At 44.4% G+C, this 22,604-nt stretch overlaps 1 protein-coding gene across 1 annotated transcript in view; it reads left to right on the plus strand.

Annotated features, from left to right (window-relative positions):
• The window catches only part of LOC138671791 (retinal guanylyl cyclase 2-like), a 142,610-nt gene that overhangs the window by 57,482 nt on the left and 62,524 nt on the right, over nucleotides 1–22,604 (plus strand). The window contains 2 exon segments of the mRNA XM_069759927.1: nucleotides 10,026–10,380; nucleotides 12,745–12,829. Coding sequence (XP_069616028.1) covers nucleotides 10,026–10,380; nucleotides 12,745–12,829 — 440 coding nt within the window.

Genomic DNA, 22,604 nt, shown 5'->3' on the forward strand with positions numbered 1-22,604 from the left:
CCAGCACCACAGACCCTCGTCAGCAGCACCGTAGCCCACCCAAGACATCACAAAGTCCTGATATTGTCCTAATAATGGACTCAAATCCTGAAACCAGAGAGATGGAAGAGAGAAGAGAACCAGCCAGCACCACAGACCTCCGTCAGCAGCACCTTAGCCCACCCAAGACATCGCAAAGTCCTGATACTGTCCTAATAATGGACTCAAATCCTGAAACCAGAGAGATGGAAGAGAGAAGAGAACCAGCCACCAGCAAAGCCAGCACCACAGACCCCCGTCAGCAGCACTGTAGCCCACCCAAGACATCCCAAAGTCCTGATATTGTCCTAATAATGGACTCAAATGGGAAGTACCTAAATACACAGCGGCTATTCCCAGGAAAACAGGTCCGTACAATCTGCTGTGCAAGTATTGAACAGGTGACAGGGGTCATCAGTAGACCACGGTTTACCAACCCAAAGCACATTATTATACACACGGGTACAAACAATCTGCCAGACCAGCAGATCGCAGAACAACTGATCAACCTGGCAAAGATGGCAAAACTAAAATTCCCGGACAGTAAAATCATTCTGTCATCGCTGCTTCCAAGAAAGGACATACCCCAGGCCAACCACCCAAGCCATCAATGCAGAACTGACTGAAAAGATCAAGACTGTGCCAAACGTGACCCTGGCACAACACTTCTCCATAAACAACAGTCACCTGCACGATGATAAACACCTCAACAAACAAGGGGTCAGCCTCCTGGCCAAAGAGCTGAAGGACATCGTGCTAAACAGAGACCCCGAGCCTGGATTCAACAGTGGCCATAATCACACTGAAAGACCCCCGAGAACGATAAAGCAGAAAACCCCAAGGCTACCTCCTGAAGCTGGAAACAAAGCTCTTCACCCAGTGTCAGACCATCGGAGGTGGAGACCTCCACGGAGGAGACCACCAAGCCCACACAGATACATGCAGAGCAGAGATAGGGTTGAGATAAAGAACCTGCTCAAGGAGCTGTGCAGAATAATAATGTGACTGGATGGAACCAAGCACTTCTATAAAACTGTCAGAAATCCAGTTTGTCCCACACAGCCATACTCATTACAAGGTATATACACACAAACCACACAGAAGAATGTCTTCACTTACAATCAGCAGCTGGAATATCCAGGGTCTCAACGCCTCAACCTTTGGATCTAAAACAAAGGACCCTGATTTTATACAAAGTATGAAAAATATAGACATTCAGATCCTCCTGGAAACATGGACCAGAGCCGAAAACGAATCCCTGGTGCCTATTGGATACAAGGAATTCTTGGTCCATGCCCAGAAAAATAAAAACATCAAACAGGGCCGGGGCTCAGGAGGAGTAGCGATCTGGTATAAAGAGGAGCTCCACCAGTACATCAAACCGGTGAAGAAAGGAGACAGCCACATATGGATCAGAATCAGCAGCTCCATCCTCACCTGTCAGTCTGATGTCCACCTCTGTGCCACCTATATACCACCGCCAGAGTCCCCCTACTTCAATCCAGACTGCTTCGAGATCTTACAAAGAGAAGCCGCCCATTATCAGGCCCTGGGCAAAGTTCTCATCTTTGGAGACCTCAATGCAAGAACAGGGAGAGAGAGAGACTTCCTGACCACGGATGGAAACATCTACATACTTGGAGAAGAGAATGACGGCCAAGACCCTGTACACACTGAGAGAAACAGCTATGACAGTACAGTCAACAAAAGTGGCAGAAAGCTCCTGAACGTATGTAAAAGTTTAGGACTTCATATCCTTAATGGACGAAGCAAGGGTGACTCCTTAGGAAGGTATACACTAAACTCCCATGTAGGGAGGAGTGTAGTTGATTGCGCCATTACTGGCCTGAACCTGGCAGATGTCAGTACCTTCATAGTCACCCCACAAACGCACCTGTCAGACCACAGCCAACTTCTTCTGTACATGAAATCTACAGAGAAACCATCCACTCAGAAGCCACAGCAGAGCGGCCTCTTCACCCGGCCTCCATCCTATAAATGGTCCAAAATGTCGGCACTAAAATATAAAGAAGCTTCCAGCAGACCTGTAATACAGCGGATGCTCCACCACTTCTACAACCTTGAGTACATGCCAAACCCATAGGGAGTGAGCCAAGCAGCAAAGGACCTCAACAATATATTCTACTCAATGGCCAGACTGTCCGACCTTAAAAAAGTCGACTACAAGAGACCAAAAGAAACACAGGTCAATGGCTGGTTTGACAGAGAATGTAAAGCTGTACGGAAGACCCTGAGAACAGCCTCCAACAAGAAACACAGAGACCCCAACCACCTGGGTCTGAGGGAAGCCTATGACTCCATACAAAAGCAGTACAAAACCATCCTCAGGAGGAAGAAGCAGAGTTACATCTCTACCAAGCTTAATCAACTCCAAGACGCCCTCCAAGACAACTCCTTCTGGGAACTATGGAACCACATGGGCACCAAAGACAAGAAAAACAACAACCATATCCAAAATGGCAACCTCTGGCTCCAATACTTCAGAGACCTCTATAAAGACATTCCAAAGGAAGGACTAAGCCAAGAACAGGAAAACATAATGGCAAAACTAAAAGCAATGGAGGAAAAAATCAAAAACTTCCAAAACCCGGTGGATACACCTATAACTACAGGAAGTAACTGAGAGACTCTCCTCCATAAGATGTAGAAAAGCCGGTGGCCTGGATGGAATCCTACCAGAAATGCTGAAGTACAGCCCACCAGAAATACAGGCTGCAATGGTTAAACTCTTCAATATTGTACTGAGTGCCGGCTACTTCCCTCATACCTGGAACCAAGGCCTCATCACACCCATCCACAAGAGTGGGGACAGGTATGACCCAGCCAACTACAGAGGCATATGCGTCAGCAGCAACCTGGGAAAACTGTTCAACTGCATCCTGAACAAGAGGATCCTCACCTTCCTCACCGAGCACAACGTCCTCAGCAAGAGCCAAGCAGGGTTCATGCCGAACCACCGCACCACTGACCACATCTATACTCTGCACAGCCTCATTCAGAGACACGTCTACAATACAAAGAATGGGAAGATATACACCTGCTTTGTGGACTTTAAAAAGGCCTTTGATTCAGTGTGGCACCCGGGCTTATTCCTGAAACTGCTGGAGAGCGGAATAGGAGGAAAGACCTATGATGTCATCAAAAGCTCCTACACCGAGAACCGCTGCAGCGTGAGTGTGAACGGCAAAAGAACGGCTTATTTCCAGCAGAGCCGCGGAGTCAGACAAGGCTGCAGCCTAAGTCCAACGCTCTTCAACATCTACATCAACGAGCTGGCTACCGCCCTGGAATCCTCCTCAGCACCAGGTCTCACCCTCCACGACGCTCAGGTGAAATTCCTGCTGTATGCAGATGACCTGCTGCTGCTGTCACCAACCGAGAAAGGCCTCCAGGACAACCTGAAAATCCTAGAGAAATTCAGCTCCACCTGGGCTCTACCGGTCAACCTAAAGAAAACCAACACCATGGTGTTCCAGAGGAGAAAGAGAAGATCAGACCAACACCCATCATTTATCCTCAACAACTGCGACCTCACAGGGACAGACAAATATACCTACCTGGGCCTAGAGATTCACCGGTCAGGGAGCTTCAAACAAGCCATAGAGACCCTGAAAGACAAGGCCTGCAAAACCTTCTACGCCATCCGAAGGACACTCTACCATCTGAAGCCATCAGTGAGGGTCTGGCTAAAAATCTTCGACTCCATCATCGCCCCAATCCTCCTGTATGGCAGCGAAGTCTGGGGTCCTCACACCTACCCAGACTGGTCAAAGTGGGATTCCAGTCCAACAGAAATATTCCACCTGGAATTCTGCAAGCACCTTCTCCAGGTCCATCGGAGCACCTCCAACAGTGCCTGTCGGGCCGAGCTGGGCAGATTCCCTCTACACCTAACAGTTCTAAAGAGGGCGCTGTCATTCCGGGCTCACCTGCATAGGAGCAATCCAAGCTCCCATCACCATAAAGCCCTGATACATGTAGGTGAAACAGAAAAATCAGAACCCTCGGAACAGCCCAGCCAAACCCAACCGGACCAGAACACCAATCACAACAACCTGACAAAAGCCGGAATCAGGAAGATGGCAGACGAAGGCCAGGAGAGGTATGTCAGTGACTGGAAGAATGATATCATCAGCTCACAGAAACTGATCATGTACCGGAGCCTACAGAGAGACTACAGACTGGCCCCATATCTCGAGAAACTCCTGGACCCCAGAGACCGCCAGATCCTGAGCCGATATAGACTCAGTGCCCACAGTCTGGCCATCGAATGTGGCCGACACAGGCAGAGCTACAAGCCCAGGGAGGAAAGACTGTGCCAACACTGTGATCAGGAGGCCATAGAGGATGAAACCCACTTCCTGCTACACTGCTCCAAATACTCAGCAGTGAGGGACACTCACTTCAGGAGACTCTCACATCTCTTCCCAGACTTCATCACCATGAAGGAGGAAGAGAAAACATATATCCTGCTGGGAGAAGAAGAGAGAGCAGTGGAGATAGCAGCGCGGTATGTGAGCGAATGCCATAGACTATGAGAAAGAGAACTATGATGCCATGGACTACAGCCCCCAACCTGGACCTGCCCCATCCACCTCCTGTATGCCATGGACTATAGCCCCCACAATGGATCTGCCCCATCCACCTCCCCTATGCCATGGACTATAGCCCCCAACCTGGATCTGCCCCCATCCACCTCCCCTATGCCATGGTCTATAGCCCCCACAATGGATCTGCCCCCATCCACCTCCCCTATGCCATGGACTATAGCCCCCACCCTGGATCTGCCCCCATCCACCTCCCCTATGCCATGGTCTATAGCCCCCACAATGGATCTGCCCCATCCACCTCCCCTATGCCATGGACTATAGCCCCCACCCTGGATCTGCCCCCATCCACCTCCCCTATGCCATGGACTATAGCCCCCACCCTGGATCTGCCCCCATCCACCTCCCCTATGCCATGGACTATAGCCCCCACAATGGATCTGCCCCATCCACCTCCCCTATGCCATGGACTATAAACCCCACCCTGGATCTGCCCCATCCACCTCCCCTATGCCATGGACTATAGCCCCCACAATGGATCTGCCCCATCCACCTCCCCTATGCCATGGACTATAGCCCCCACAATGGATCTGCCCCCATCCACCTTCCCTACAGCTCCTACCCAACATCCCCAAAGTCCCTATCCCTATTGCCTTTATACACTTGCTTTGGCAAAACTGATGTGTATTTGGTCCTGCCAATAAAGCTTCTTTGAATCTTGAATCTTGGACAATACTGCTATACCACACATTTACATAGTACAACTGTACCACATGCATACATAGTACTACTGCTATAACACACATATGGACAATACTGCTATACCACACATTTACATAATACAACTGTACCGCATGCATACATAGTACTGCTATAACACACATATGGACAATACTGCTATACCACACATTTACATAATACAACTGTACCACATGCATACATAGTACTGCTATAACACACATATGGACAATACTGCTATACCACACATTTACATAGTACAACTGTACCACATGCATACATAGTACTGCTATAACACACATATGGACAATACTGCTATACCACACATTTACATAATACAACTGTACCGCATGCATACATAGTACTGCTATAACACACATATGGACAATACTGCTATACCACACATTTACATAATACAACTGTACCACATTCATACATAGTACTGCTATAACACACATATGGACAATACTGCTATACCACACATTTACATAATACAACTGTACCGCATGCATACATAGTACTGCTATAACACACACATATGTACAATACTGCTATACCACACATTTACATAATACAACTGTACCGCATGCATACATAGTACTGCTATAACACACATATGGACAATACTGCTATACCACACATTTACATAATACAACTGTACCGCATGCATACATAGTACTGCTATAACACACACATATGTACAATACTGCTATACCACACATTTACATAATACAACTGTACCGCATGCATACATAGTACTGCTATAACACACATATGGACAATACTGCTATACCACACATTTACATAATACAACTGTACCGCATGCATACATAGTACTGCTATAACACACACATATGTACAATACTGCTATACCACACATTTACATAATACAACTGTACCACATTCATACATAGTACTGCTATAACACACATATGGACAATACTGCTATACCGCACATTTACATAATACAACTGTACCGCATTCATACATAGTGCTGCTATAACACACATATGGACAATACTGCTATACCACACATTTACATAATACAACTGTACCGCATGCATACATAGTACTGCTATAACACACATATGGACAATACTGCTATACCACACATTTACATAATACATCTGTACCACATTCATACATAGTGCTGCTATAACACACATATGGACAATACTGCTATACCACACATTTACATAATACAACTGTACCGCATGCATACATAGTACTGCTATAACACACATATGGACAATACTGCTATACCACACATTTACATAATACAACTGTACCGTGTGCATACATAGTACTGCTATAACACACATATGGACAATACTGCTATACCACACATTTACATAATACAACTGTACCGCATGCATACATAGTACTGCTATAACACACATATGGACAATACTGCTATACCACACATTTACATAATACAACTGTACCACGTACATACATAGTACTGCTATAACACACATATGGACAATACTGCTATACCACACATTTACATAATACAACTGTACCGCATGCATACATAGTACTGCTATAACACACATATGGACAATACTGCTATACCACACATTTACATAATACAACTGTACCACATGCATACATAGTACTGCTATAACACACATATGGACAATACTGCTATACCACACATTTACATAATACAACTGTACCACGTACATACATAGTACTGCTATAACACACATATGGACAATACTGCTATACCACACATTTACATAATACAACTGTACCACGTACATACATAGTACTGCTATAACACACATATGGACAATACTGCTATACCACACATTTACATAATACAACTGTACCGCATGCATACATAGTACTGCTATAACACACATATGGACAATACTGCTATACCACACATTTACATAATACAACTGTACCACGTACATACATGAGAAAATCGCTCCTGTCAAACCAATCTAATCAGTTTTTATGAAGAGGTAAGCTATAGACTGGACCACGGTGAGTCATTGGACGTGGTATATCTCGATTTTTCCAAAGCGTTTGATACCGTGCCGCACAAGAGGTTGGTACACAAAATGAGAATGCTTGGTCTGGGGGAAAATGTGTGTAAATGGGTTAGTAACTGGCTTAGTGATAGAAAGCAGAGGGTGGTTATAAATGGTATAGTCTCTAACTGGGTCGCTGTGACCAGTGGGGTACCGCAGGGGTCAGTATTGGGACCTGTTCTCTTCAACATATTCATTAATGATCTGGTAGAAGATTTACACAGTAAAATATCGATATTTGCAGATGATACAAAACTATGTAAAGCAGTTAATACAAGAGAAGATAGTATTCTGCTACAGATGGATCTGGATAAGTTGGAAACTTGGGCTGAAAGGTGGCAGATGAGGTTTAACAATGATAAATGTAAGGTTATACACATGGGAAGAAGGAATCAATATCACCATTACACACTGAACGGGAAACCACTGGGTAAATCTGACAGGGAGAAGGACTTGGGGATCCTAGTTAATGATAAACTTACCTGGAGCAGCCAGTGCCAGGCAGCAGCTGCCAAGGCAAACAGGATCATGGGGTGCATTAAAAGAGGTCTGGATACACATGATGAGAGCATTATACTGCCTCTGTACAAATCCCTAGTTAGACCGCACATGGAGTACTGTGTCCAGTTTTGGGCACCGGTGCTCAGGAAGGATATAATGGAACTAGAGAGAGTACAAAGGAGGGCAACAAAATTAATAAAGGGGATGGGAGAACTACAATACCCAGATAGATTAGCGAAATTAGGATTATTTAGTCTAGAAAAAAGACGACTGAGGGGCGATCTAATAACCATGTATAAGTATATAAGGGGACAATACAAATATCTCGCTGAGGATCTGTTTATACCAAGGAAGGTGACGGGCACAAGGGGGCATTCTTTGCGTCTGGAGGAGAGAAGGTTTTTCCACCAACATAGAAGAGGATTCTTTACTGTTAGGGCAGTGAGAATCTGGAATTGCTTGCCTGAGGAGGTGGTGATGGCGAACTCAGTCGAGGGGTTCAAGAGAGGCCTGGATGTCTTCCTGGAGCAGAACAATATTGTATCATACAATTATTAGGTTCTGTAGAAGGACGTAGATCTGGGTATTTATTATGATGGAATATAGGCTGAACTGGATGGACAAATGTCTTTTTTCGGCCTTACTAACTATGTTACTATGTTACTATGTTACTATGTTACATAGTACTGCTATAACACACATATGGACAATACTGCTATACCACACATTTACATAATACAATTGTACCGCATGCATACATAGTACTGCTATAACACACATATGGACAATACTGCTATACCACACATTTACATAATACAACTGTACCGCATGCATACATAGTACTGCTATAACACACATATGGACAATACTGCTATACCACACATTTACATAATACAACTGTATCGCATGCATACATAGTACTGCTATAACACACATATGGACAATACTGCTATACCACACATTTACATAATACAACTGTACCGCATGCATACATAGTACTGCTATAACACACATATGGACAATACTGCTATACCACACATTTACATAATACAACTGTACCACATTCATACATAGTACTGCTATAACACACATATGGACAATACTGCTATACCGCACATTTACATAATACAACTGTACCGCATGCATACATAGTACTGCTATAACACACATATGGACAATACTGCTATACCACACATTTACATAATACAACTGTACCGCATGCATACATAGTACTGCTATAACACACATATGGACAATACTGCTATACCACACATTTACATAATACAACTGTACCACATTCATACATAGTACTGCTATAACACACATATGGACAATACTGCTATACCACACATTTACATAATACAACTGTACCGCATGCATACATAGTACTGCTATAACACACATATGGACAATACTGCTATACCACACATTTACATAATACAATTGTACCGCATGCATACATAGTACTGCTATAACACACACATATGTACAATACTGCTATACCACACATTTACATAATACAACTGTACCGCATGCATACATAGTACTGCTATAACACACACATATGTACAATACTGCTTTAAAAAAAATGAGGAATCCAGCTCAACGTTGTAGTGAAAAAAACTTTTCTTTATTCACTTAAAAAATGTGCTCAGTGGAGGATAAAAACATCAGCAATAACAAAGAGTAAAATGCGATATCAACGTGTTTCTGGTGACCAAGAACCCTTATCATGACTAAGGCACAAATCACGGTTGCAGCCAATCACTGAGCTCAGCGGCTTTGTTCATTTAGAAGGTACAAGCTGCTGAGCTCAGTGATTAGCTGCAGCGGTGATGGGAAGTGTAGTTGTGATGTTACCACTGCAGCCAAAACACTAAGATGAACTGGGGTTGACCCTGGGGAGGGTGAGCACCATCTGTGTTTGTTTTTCCAAGTATCTACTCATTTGGGGATCACTTGGAAAGTGGAAAACTCCTTTACTGAGAAAAAGGAGGGAGAAAAAGATGAAAAGATCCAAATCTACAACATAGATGTTACAGCACCGCTTCCTTGTCTGGAATACAAATAGGGCAGGGCTGTAATACCAGACACATCCTATGGACCAGAGAGGCGCTGTCTCGTGTCCCGGTATTAATGCGTCTTTGCATTTCTGTAGGTTTCTCCTCTATTTGGAACAATCTACAATTCCATGTACTTTCTGGCCAAAGCAATGAGCAGCGCATGGAATCAAGGCGCCTGGATCTCGGGGTCGAACCTCGCGGATTATACCAAAAACTTAGATTATCCTGGATTTACTCACATGCTGCACACAGATGGGAAGGGGAATGGACTCGGCAGCTTTGTGGTCTTGGACACTGATGGTAAAGTGAATCAGCTCTTCCCGACCTACTCAGTGGAGATGTCCTCCAATTTGGTGCGGTTTTTGGGAAAGACCATACGCTTTCCAGGTGGGACGCCTCCTCCCGCTGACTCCAGCTGTTGGTTTGATCCAGACACGTTGTGCATTGGAGGTAAGTAGCTGAATTTACGCTCTTATAGGTTTATAGGATAAAGCATTTTTTTCAGCAAACACCTGACTTTTAGGTGAAAGATCAATGTAAAGTGCAAATGAGAGCAATGATGATCCCTCTACACTGTGACAACCCTTCAGATATTTGTAGACAGCTATTAAGTCTCCTCTTAGGCTTCTTTTTTGGAGGCTAAACAGTCCCAGATCCTTTAACCGTTCCTTGTAGGACATAGTTTGCAGTTCGCTCACCATCCCGGTAGCTCTTCTCTGATGTGTGCAAAGGTCATTGTGAGGGGGGGAGAACAGGGACATAAACATTTGTATTTGGTGGATCCTGCGTTATCAGATGTGTATAAAGGTGTAATCTGTCATTCTAGTGCTGCCTCTGATGATAATGAACCTGCTGCAAACTCTTTCTAAGCAAACCAAAAGTATGATTGATAAAGAGCCCCAGTAATTGCAAGATGATTGTCATTTATTTATACAGATTGTGAAATGAAAAATAATTCCAACATTTAAAAAAAAAAGTTTAACACAAAAACCTGATTTAAAAATAGAAAAAAAAAATTAGATGTTCTTTTATGCACATGTTTTTTTAGCAGCATCTTTTCTTTTTTTCTATTAATTGCTGTGCCCATCCTTATCGCTCCTCTCGGCTTCAGGTGTTCTGAACTGTTTGGCTTTAAATTACCCGTCTTAAAAAAAATATAAAAATAATACAATTAATAATAAAAGCCTTTGTAAGACACTTCTGTACTTCTTTTCATTTTCTTTTTATCAAAGTCGTACTGTGCAATGTCAATGTACAAGTATACAGTAGATGTTTAAGGTCCATTAGACTATAGCCGTCCACCCTGGACATAGCCTCAAGAAAAAAAATTGATGTAAAAATTGAAGAGACAGATAATACGAATGGAAACCAAGGAGCCCAGAACAATTTCCAAAGAGATTAAAGGTGAACTCCAAGGTCAAGGCCATCAGAGTCAGTAAGCAACATCAGGCCCTGTCTTGGCCAAAATGGATTTCATGGAAGGCGACCAAGGAGGAAACCACTGATGAAAGCAAATCATAAAAAAGAGAGACCGGAATTTTCCAAAATGCATATTGCCAAGATACAAAGCTCCTGTGAGAACATCTTTTGGATAGAGGAGATAAAACTGGAGCTTTTAGTGTCACATCAGCTCTATGTTCACAGATGCAAAAATGAAGCAAAGATAATAGCATTGTACCTCCTATGACACATGGAGGAGACTCGGTTATGTTTTGGGGCTGCTCTTCTGGGAGTCTTCAGGGAGTCTTGAATTTGTGCAGTCTACAATGAAATCTCAAGACTATCAAGGAATTCTGGAGCTAAATGTATTTACCAGTGTCAGAAAGCTCTGTTTGAGCCGCAGGTCACAGGTCCTCCAACAGGATAATGACCCAAAACACACATCTAAAAACACCCAAGAACAGCAAAGAACAAAGCATAGGACTATTCTGAAGAGGCTTCTACGAGCCCTGATCTAAATCTTACAGAACATCTGTGGAAGGACCCGATACCTGCAGTCACGAGAAGGCGCCTTCACACCGGAGACCCAAGGAGCGGTTTGCCCTTCTGGGAGTCTTCAGGGAGTCTTGAATTCATGCAGTCTACAATGAAATCTCAAGACTATCAAGGAATTCTGGAGCTAAATGTATTGATCAGTGTCAGAAAGCTCTGTTTGACCCGCAGATCACAGGTCCTCCAACAGGACAATGACCCAAAACACACATCTAAAAACACCCAAGAACGGCAAAGAACAAAGCATAGGACTATTCTGAAGAGGCTTCTACGAGCCCTGATCTAAATCTTACAGAACATCTGTGGAAGGACCCGAGACCTGCAGTCACGAGAAGGCGCCTTCACACCTGAGACCCAAGGAGCCTTCTGCTCATGAAGAGCGGCCATAATACCTGTGGATGGGGCAGAAGTTAGGGGAACAATCATTTTTGGCCAGGTCGGGACATTATTTTGTTGAACCAAAATTCTGAAGTAATGTCTGATTCTCATTATTGATATTCATTAAATTTAAATAGTAAGTTACTTTTCAATTTCAAGTTATCTCAGTGAACATTATGTTTTTTTACAGTACCGGAAGGTACCAATAATTTTGTCCACGTGTGTGTGGAAAAAACACTGATTTGTATTAGGACATTCGCATTTTTCCTTCATTATCTTCCATGGGAAGCACACAGATCCATAATACAGATCGAAATTGTCCCCATGGGTGATCATGTTTTAGAAATCGACATTGGGGTAAATTTGGCTCTGTTCACCCTACAGTGATCCATGTATCACTTTGATATCTTCTGACCTGTAGTGATGCTACATTGTCTATTTCAGGTATTGAACCATCTATTGTCATCCTGGTGTTCGGTCTCGTGTTTGCTTTGGCTTTCTGTGGCGTTGGCGTCTCTTATCTCATAAGGTAAATACCTTTTTCTTTTTATTTCATCCATCCATTAACTTCTGTAACTATTTGTTACTGCCCTGGTACAAAGCAAAAAATTGAGCAACTTTACATAATGGAGCAACGTTACAAACTATCGCGATTAAAAATATACTACCATTTGGTGTTTACAGCTCTCGTGTAGACCTTTGCTTCTCCACTTAGTCTGATCCTACGCTGTGTATTACTCCTCTTCTTCCATTAATGACAGTAGACGAGAAATCAGAGGGCAACACATAGTTATAGGATCAGACTACACAAGGTTTGTTTGTAGTCTGTTACCATGGAGACAAATAGGAGATGATTATACAAATTGTAAGAGATTGTTAACTACTTTTGGAGAACTCATAGACTATAAATGTCTAGGCAGTTTGTACTTTACTCTCCACTCACATTCTAAAATGTCAGTGCAGAGTTAGCAGATTGCAGGAGATCATGCCACACTGGGCGGTGGGGAGCTTACTGTCAGACACAGCCAGACTCCTCACAGACAAGGCAAACATGATTTATTACCGTCTCTGTCTTCTCAATCAACAGCACTTGTGTATACAGATTAAGAAGCACTTTCAGCACTCCTTCCCTCAAACCTAGTGATCATGTAAGGGGTACTTCACACTGAGCGAGGTCGCTAGCGAGATCGCTGCTGAGTCACAAGTTTTGTGACGCAACAGCGACCTCAGTAGCGATCTCGCTATGTTTGACACGTAGCAGCGACCAGGCCCCTGCTGTGAGATCGCTGGTCGTGTCGGAATGGCCTGGACCTTTTTTTGATCGTTGAGGTCCCGCTGGGTAGCACACATCGCTGTGTTTGACACCTTACCAATGACCTCGTTGACGACTCAGACACCGACACATAGGCGTGCATTTGCGTTGCCTTTTCCGCACCCCTCCGCTCCGATTGGTGGTCGCTACTGCTTTCTGATTGGCGGTCATGCCTTCAACAGAAGGCGACATAGTAGTGCTTCCATCCTTTGTTCCTGACCGCGTGGTGGTTTGCAGATCGTTGTAGAGTTCTCCGGCCTGCGACTCCTCTTCGATTTATCTATTCTTCAACGGTTCTTCTGACACCTATATTTTGTGCACGGTAGGTATCGTTTGGGGTCTCAAATGCGTTTTCATTTTTCCTTAATTTATTTGGCAAGGCCGCCACCAATTAGAACGCAGTAGCGACCACCAATCGGAACTGAATGGGCGCGGAAAAGGCAACGCAAATGCACGCCTGTGTGACTACAACGTCACACAGGACGTCCCTCATCGAGGTCAGAATCGTCATAATAGCTGCCATGTGACAGGGTCACAACGACCAACGACATCGTTGTACAGGTCGCTACAGGTCGCCGCATCGCTGCTGCGTCGTTGGGAAGATCTCACTGTTTGACATCTCACCAGCGACCACATAGCGACGCAGCAACGATCCCTGGCAGGTCGTATCGTTGTCGGGATCGCTTTAGCATCGCTAAGTGTGACGGGGCCTTAAGGCAGAGTTAGCTGCTGGAACCTAGTGTAAGAGGATGGACAATGGGGAACAAAATGCAAACTGTAACTCTGAGAACGGAGCCGGAAGGGAGAGGAGGTAGCAGATCCAGGAACAATGTCGCACACACATATCCACAACACTCGTTTCTCTTGTAGATGTGCCCAGGGTGATAGCTTTAGGCAAGTGTCAAGTGTGTGACACCTCGTCACATTACAGAGAAACGACTGTTGTGGGTGTGCGTGTGCGACATTGTTCCTGGATCTGCTATCTCCTTCTTCGTTTTCAGTGCAATCCCGCTCCCTTTTCTCCTTTCGATATATGAGCCTGACCAGTCCTTATAAACAATGTCCATTTTATACACGTCCACACTGGTGAACAGGGGATAACCGGTTATATATTCTCCTTCATTTTCCATACAATGCACCGACTCCTTTCTCAGAATTACAGTTTGCATTTTGTTCCTGGCACAGGTCCCCAATTGCTGTGATGTCTTGCTGCCTCTGTAACTAGCTTCTTTCCATGCTGAGGTTTGAAATTCCATAACCAATAAACCCCAATAAACCTGTCTTCTCCCTTTTACCTCCTCTCCAAGGAACAGCCTACTCAACACTGATTACTTACTCCCTTTATCCCTACAACCTCCTCACTGATTTCCCTATAGAGCTGCTCTCCCCATCTCCCTGGGGACGGCCTTACAGTTAACCCTGCAGGAACCTGACACACAGCGGCAATAGGGATAAAATACGGTACAGAGCAAAAGTTTGGACACACCTTCTCATTTAAAGATTTTTCTGTATTTTCATGACTATGAAAATTGTACATTCACACTGAAGGCATCAAAGCTCAAAGTAGCCACCTTTTGCTTTGATGACTGCTTTGCACACTCTTGGCATTCTCTTGATGAGCTTCAAGAGGTAGTCACCAGAAATGGTCTTCCAACAATCTTGAAGGAGTTCCCAGAGATGCTTCACACTTGTTGGCCCTTTTGCCTTCACTCTGCGGTCCAGCTCACCCCAAACCATCTCGATTGGGTTCAGGTCTGGTGACTGTGGAGGCCAGGTAATCTGGCGTAGCACCCCATCACTCTCGTTCTTGGTCAAATAGCCCTTACACAGCCTGGAGGCGTGTTTGGGGTCATTGTCCTGTTGAAAAATAAATGATGGTCCAACTAAACGCAAACCGGATGGAATAGCATGCCGCTGCAAGATGCTTTGGTAGCCATGCTGGTTCAGTATGCCTTCAATTTTGAATAAATCCCCAACAGTGTCACCAGCAAAGCCCCCCCACACCATCACACCTCCTCCTCCTCCATGCTTCACGGTAGGAACCAGGCATGTAGAGTCCATCCGTTCACCTTTTCTGCATCACACAAAGACACAGTGGTTGGAACCAAAGATCTCAAATTTGGACTCATCAGACCAAAGCACAGATTTCCACTGGTCTAATGTCCATTCCTTGTGTTCTTTAGCCCAAACAAGTCTCTTCGGCTTGTTGCCTGTCCTTAGCAGTGGTTTCCTAGCAGCTATTTTACCATGAAGGCCTGCTGCACAAAGTCTCCTCTTAACAGTTGTTGTAGAGATGTGTCTGCTGCTAGAACTCTGTGTGGCATTGACCTGGTCTCTAATCTGAGCTGCTGTTAATCTGCGATTTCTGAGGCTGGTGACTCATATAAACTTATCCTCAGAAGCAGAGGTGACTCTTGGTCTTCCTTTCCTGGGGCGGTCCTCATGTGAGACAGTTTCTTTGTAGCACTTGATGGTTTTTGCAACTGCACTTGGGGACACTTTCAAAGTTTTCCCAATTTTTCAGACTGACTGACCTTCATTTCATAAAGTAATGATGGCCACTCGTTTTTCTTTACTGAGCTGCTTTTTTCTTGCCATAATACAAATTCTAACAGTATATTCAGTAGGACTATCAGCTGTGTATCCACCAGACTTCTGCTCAACACAACTGATGGTCCCAACCCCATTTATAAGGCAAGAAATCCCACTTATTAAACCTGACAGGGCACACCTGTGAAGTGAAAATCATTTCCGGTGACTACCTCTTTAAGCTCATAAAGAGAATGCCAAGAGTGTGCAAAGCAGTCATCAAAGCAAAAGGTGGCTACTTTGAAGAACCTAGAATACTAGACATAATTTCAGTTGTTTCACACTTTTTTGTTAAGTATATAATTCCACATGTGCTAATTCATAGTTTTGATGCCTTCAGTGTGAATGTACAATTTTCATAGTCATGAAAATACAGAAAAATCTTTAAACAAGAAGGTGTGTCCAAATTTTTGCTCTGTACTGTACATTTTTATTATAATGAACACAAATATAGCCACACACAAAAGTATCCTTCAGAACACGTTCCACGATGTCTTCTTGAGGGTGACAGGACTCCTTGTCGGCCCTCTTGCACTAGTTGACCCAGTTAGCTCTGTGCAGGCAAAAGACTAAATTTAACTTGTGTAAGGCTACGTTCACATTAGCGTTGTGCGGGGCAGTGTCAGCGACGCAACGCACAACGCATGCAAAAACGCATGCACAACGCAGCTTTTTGTGACGCATGCGTTCATTTTTGCATGATTTTTGGCGCAGAAAAAACTGCAGCATGCAGCGTCCTCTGCGCCCTGACAGTTGCGCCAAAATGATGCATGCACCACAAAACGCAAGACAACGCATGTCCATGCGCCCCCCATGTTAAATATAGGGGAGCATGACGCATGCGTCGCCGCGGCTGCGCCCGATGCTGCCCCGCACAACGCTAATGTGAATGTAGCCTGACTGGGACAAATATACCAGCTCAAGTTACAGGGGAAATTAGCAATGAAAAGAATATATTAATATGTTAAAATGCCCCAAAAGGTTTTTTTAGAACACAAAACTAAATAATAGAAAGAAAAACATAAATCACAACTAAAATAAAAAACATTGCCAGTTCAAATCGCTGTTTTCAGCCATGCCCCCATTAAATAAAAAATATTTCTAATATCGAAAAATAATTTCTTTGAAAGGAAAACACAATTTACAGTGGTGTTTTAGCAGTCTTATTGTCATCATAATAAAAACTCAAAAATTTACATGTATTTCCTCCTTTTCTTTACATTTTCCCTTGATGTCATAAAACAATACAAAAAAAGATTATTTACATAGTTGCTTTATTTTTTTAAATCTTAGATGCCTTGAAAGAAAGAAAAAGATGGCATACAGTGGGGAAAAAAAGTATTTAGTCAGCCACCAATTCTGCGAGTTCTCCCACCTAGGCCGGGATCACACATACGCAAGATACGGCTGAGTCTCGCAGGTTAAAACCAAGCCCTGGCGCCGGCACTCCGTAGCGGAGCGTGCAGCCGCACAGCAACACATGGAGCTGCACGCTCCGCTCCTAAGTGCCGGCGCCAGAGGAGGGTTTTCACCTGCGAGACTCAGCCGTATCTCGCGTATGTGTGATCCCGGCCTTACAAAGATGAGAGAGGCCTGTATTTGACATCATGGGTAGACCAGGACTATGAGAGTCAAAATGAGGAAACAAATCCAGAAAATCACCTTGTCTGATTTGGCAAGATTTATTTTGCAAATTATGGTGGAAAATAAGTATTTGGTCATTAACAAAAGTTCATCTCAATATTTTGTTTTATATCCTTTGTTGGCAATGTCAAAGGTCAAACACACACTGTTGGTGGTATGTTGGCCCATTCCTCCATGCAGATCTCCTCTAGAGCAGTGATATTTTGGGTCTGTTGCTGGCCAACACGGACTTTCAACTCCCTCCAAAGGTTTTCTATGGGGTTGAGATCTGGAGACTGGCTAGGCCATTCCAGGACCTTCATATGCTTTTTACAAAGCCACTCCTTCATTGCCCTAGCAGTGTGCTTGGGATCATTATCATGCTGAAAGACTTATCCACATTTCATCTTCAATGCCTTTGCTGATGGAAGGAGGTTTGCACTCAGAATCTCATGATACAAGGCCTCATTCATTCTTTCTTGTACACGGATCAGTCATCCTGGACTCCTGGTCCCTTTGCAGAGAAACAGCCCCAAAGCATGATGTTCCCACTCTCATGCTTCACGGTAGGTATGGTGTTCTTTGGATGCAACTCAGTATTCTTTCTCCTCCAAACACGACAAGTTTTGTTTCTACCAAACAGTTCTACTTTGGTTTCATCAGACCATATGACATTCTCCCAATACTCTTCTTGATAATCCAAATGCAAACTTCAGATGGGCCCGGACATGTACTGGCTTAAGCAGGAGGACATGTCTGGCACTGCAGGATCTGAGTCCCTGGTGGGGTAGTGTGTTACTGATTGTAGCCTTTGTTACGGTGGTCCCAGCTCTATCCAGGTCATTCACTAGGTGCCCCTTTGTGGTTCTGGGATTTTTGCTCACCGTTCTTATGATCATTATGACCCTACGGGGTGAGATCATGCGTGGAGGCCTAGACCGAGGGAGCTTATCAGTGGACTTTTATGTCTTCTATTTTCTTATTATTGCTCCCACAGTTGATTTCATCACACCAAGTTGCTTGCCTATTGCAGATTCAGTTTTCCCAGCCTGGTGCAGGGTTACAATTTTGTTTCTCGTGTCCTTTGACAGCTCTTTGGTCTTCACCGTAGTGGAATTTGGAGTGTGACTGCTGGAGGTTGTGGACAGGTGTCTTTTATACTGATAACAAGTTCAAACAGGAGCCATTACTACAGGTAGTGAGTGGAGGACAGAAGAGCCTCTTAAAGAAGAAGTTACAGGTCTGTGAGAGCCAGAAATCTTGCATGTTTTTAGGTGACCAAAAACTTATCTTCAGCCATAATTTGCTAAATAAATCTTGCCCAATCAGACAAGGTGATTTTCTGGATTTGTTTTCTCATTTTGACTCTCATGGTTGTGGTCTACCTATGATGTCAATTACAGGCCTCTATCATCTTTTTAAGTGGGAGAACGTGCACAATTGGTGGCTGACTAAATACTTTTTTTCCCAACTGTACATTGTTCATTTGCATTGAATCAGCAATATTACGAGTCCCATCACTTTTTTGCTGGTTGTCAGTCTTGTCTGCGAACAGTTGGCTTGTTAGAAATTTGTTTGCATTGATTGACTAGGCCTCTACGTCTTTGTTAAACGTTTTCTAATATTTGGGTGAAAAACATTTTTCCGTCCAAGGGCCACATTGCCATACTGAAAAAATCCCAAGGGTCTCAAAAAAATTTAAAGGGGTACTTAAATGAATACATGACTAGAACCACCAACAGTACATTAACCCCTTCATGACCGGAGGTATTTTCTTTTTTGCATTTTTGTTTTTTGCTCCCCTTTTCACAGAGCCCATAACTTTTTTATTTTTTAGTCAATATGGCCATGTGAGGGCTAGTTTTCTGCCGGACGAGTTGTACTTTTGAACGACACCATTGGTTTTTGATCGCCCGTTATTGCATATTAATGCAATGTTGTGGCGACCAAAAAAAGGTAAAGATGGCCTTTTGACTTTTTTTTCTCATTACTCCGTCTAGCGATCCAGTTAATTCTTTTTTTAGATTGATAGATCGGGCGATTGCAGACGCAGTGACACCAAATATGTGTCTGTTTTTTTGTTTGTTTGTTTTTAAATGGGACAAAAGGGGGGTGATTTAAATTTTTTATAATTTTTTATTTATTTATTTATTTTTTTAAACTCTTTTTTTTTACTTTTGGCATGCTTCAATAGTCTTTTGGAGATTAGAAGCTGCCATAACCCGATCGCCTCTGCTACATACAGGTGATGATCAGATCGCCTGTGTGTAGCAGAATTGATCATTTGCTATGAGCGCCGACCACCGGGTGGTGCTCATAGCAATCCGGCAGTGACAACCATAGAGGTCTGCTGGAGACCTCTGGTTGTCATGCCATCCCAACAACGACCCGCGGTCATGTGACATGGGCACCGATGGGTGTGATTTCCGGCGTGCTTGCAGGAAGCCTGTGTTACTGTTAGAGTTTGACAGCGGAATTTAACGGGTTAACAGTCGCAGGAGGATACATATGCCATGATGAGATTTTACACCAGGAGCACGTCTCTGCATACTTTCCTCTTCTCAGTCTTCAGCAACACTTCCCAACATGGTGCCCTTAGAAATAAAAGTATCATTATACTGTCACAAAAATATATATCTAGTCATTCAACAAGGGAACAGCTGACCGCACCACCAGGACGTCCACCTGCCGACCACACCGACTTACAGCTGGGGCTGGCCACTCGATCTCGGGTGCTTAGCCAAAGAAGCATACAGATTCATCTCACGAGCAAAAAGAAAGTGGCAGCATTCACTGATCTTCTTAAAACAGGTAAGCTTTTATTCCGATAAAATCTTCACGGCTCGGGGGTGTACATACAACAGAGTGTTAGGTCCAAACGACGGCCGTTTCGACCCATAAAAGCGCCAGGTCGGCGCGAAACGGCTGTTGTTTGGACCTAACACTCTGTTGTATGTACACCCCGGAGCCGTGAAGATTTTATCGGAATAAAAGCTTACCTGTTTTAAGAAGATCGGTGAGTGCTGCCACTTTCTTTTTGCTCGTGAAAAATATATATCTCCCACGCTGCACTCCAGAATAAATAATTGCCCCTAACTGTGCTTCTTGTACAAAATATCCCCTTCATACTGCCCTTCTCCACAGTATCACCTCATACTAAACCTCTTCATAATATCCCCCCAAATTGCACCTTTCCATAATATCTCCCCCACACTGCCTCTCTGCATTAAGACCCCATTCTCAACCCCCCTAATTGCCCCATAATGCATTCCATAATGTCCCTTATTCCCCATAGTGTCCACTGTAGTATTCCCCATTGTCCCATAATGTTTCCCATTTACCCATAATGCCCATCATATTATCCTCCATTGCCCCATAATAATCCCCATAATGGCCCCATAGTGTCCTCCATTGAGTCATAAGGTTCTCCATTGCCTCATTATGATCCCTATAATATCCCCCATAGTGCCCCCATCATGTTCCCCATTGCCCCATAATGGCCCCATAGTGACTTCCATACGGTTCTCCATTGCCTCATAATGGCCTCCATAGTGTTCCCCATTGCCCTGTAATCTTCTCATTGCTCTATAATGGCCCCTGGAAAGTAACATCAAGTACAAAACAAATATTTCATCTTTGTCTCCTGGAGCGCCTACCGCCGGTGCTCGCCGCGTCTACGGCAACTCTGTGGCCCGGTGCCAGCAGCCGTGTGATAATGTCAGTAACGTGCTGCCCTCATCATGCCGCTGCACGTTGGAGCCGGGACAGGCAAGCGCCCCTCTGCCCCAGTCCCAGCGCTGTTTTCAAATGTAGTCATGTCTGAAATATGCAAATACATTAGAATGTAGGAAGGAGGGAGCGGCGTCTCCCGGGCAGCTCCATGGGCCGCACAACACATTTTGGCAGGGCACATACGTTTCTTAGTTCATACGTTGTGTAGGCCTTCTGCAACACATGGTGTCTCTCCCGTTATGCTCCTCATCGGTCCAGGGGGGCTAGTTGCTCATCTCTGACTGACGTCACCCTGCAATAATCTACGGGATTTGTGATTATTGTTAAACTTGTTCAAAATTCTCAAAACATGAAAATATAATTGATTTCCTGGGATTGTTGGAAAGTGAAATAGTTTATGTTATTTAGAGAGTGTGATGTTCTCAGTACAGGGATTACGCTCCTATAATCCTATGTATGTCATGCTTTAATCCAGGTGGACATGGCAAGTGTAAATGTACATTATTAGTGGGTGTCTATAGGGGATGGAGGGTCGTGCATCCTGGCTGCTGAGTATGGGTTGGGTGCCCTGCGTGCTGGGTATGGGTTGTGCACTCTGGCTGCTGGGTATGGGTTGTGTTCCCCGGCTGCTGGATGTGGGTTGGGCGCCCTGGCTGTTGGGTGTAAGCTGTGCGCTCCCGCTGCTGGGTATGGGTTGTGTTCCCCGGCTGCTGGGTATGGGTTGTGTTCCCCGGCTGCTGGGTATGGGTTGTGTTCCCCGGCTGCTGGTTATGGGTTGGGCACCCTGGCTGTTGGGTGTAAGCTGTGCGCTCCCGCTGCTGGGTATGGGTAGTGTTCCCCGGCTGCTGGATATGGGTTGGGCGCTCTGGCTGTTGGGTGTAAGCTGTGCGCTCCTGCTGCTGGGTATGGGTTGTGTTGCCCAGCTGCTGGATATGGGTTGGGCACCCTGGCTGTTGGGTGTAAGCTGTGCGCTCCCGCTGCTGGGTATGGGTTGTGTTCCCCGGCTGCTGGATATGGGTTGGGCGCCCTGGCTGTTGGGTGTAAGCTG

This window comes from Ranitomeya imitator, chromosome 3, assembly GCF_032444005.1.
Source record: "Ranitomeya imitator isolate aRanImi1 chromosome 3, aRanImi1.pri, whole genome shotgun sequence".
NCBI lineage: Eukaryota > Metazoa > Chordata > Amphibia > Anura > Dendrobatidae > Ranitomeya > Ranitomeya imitator.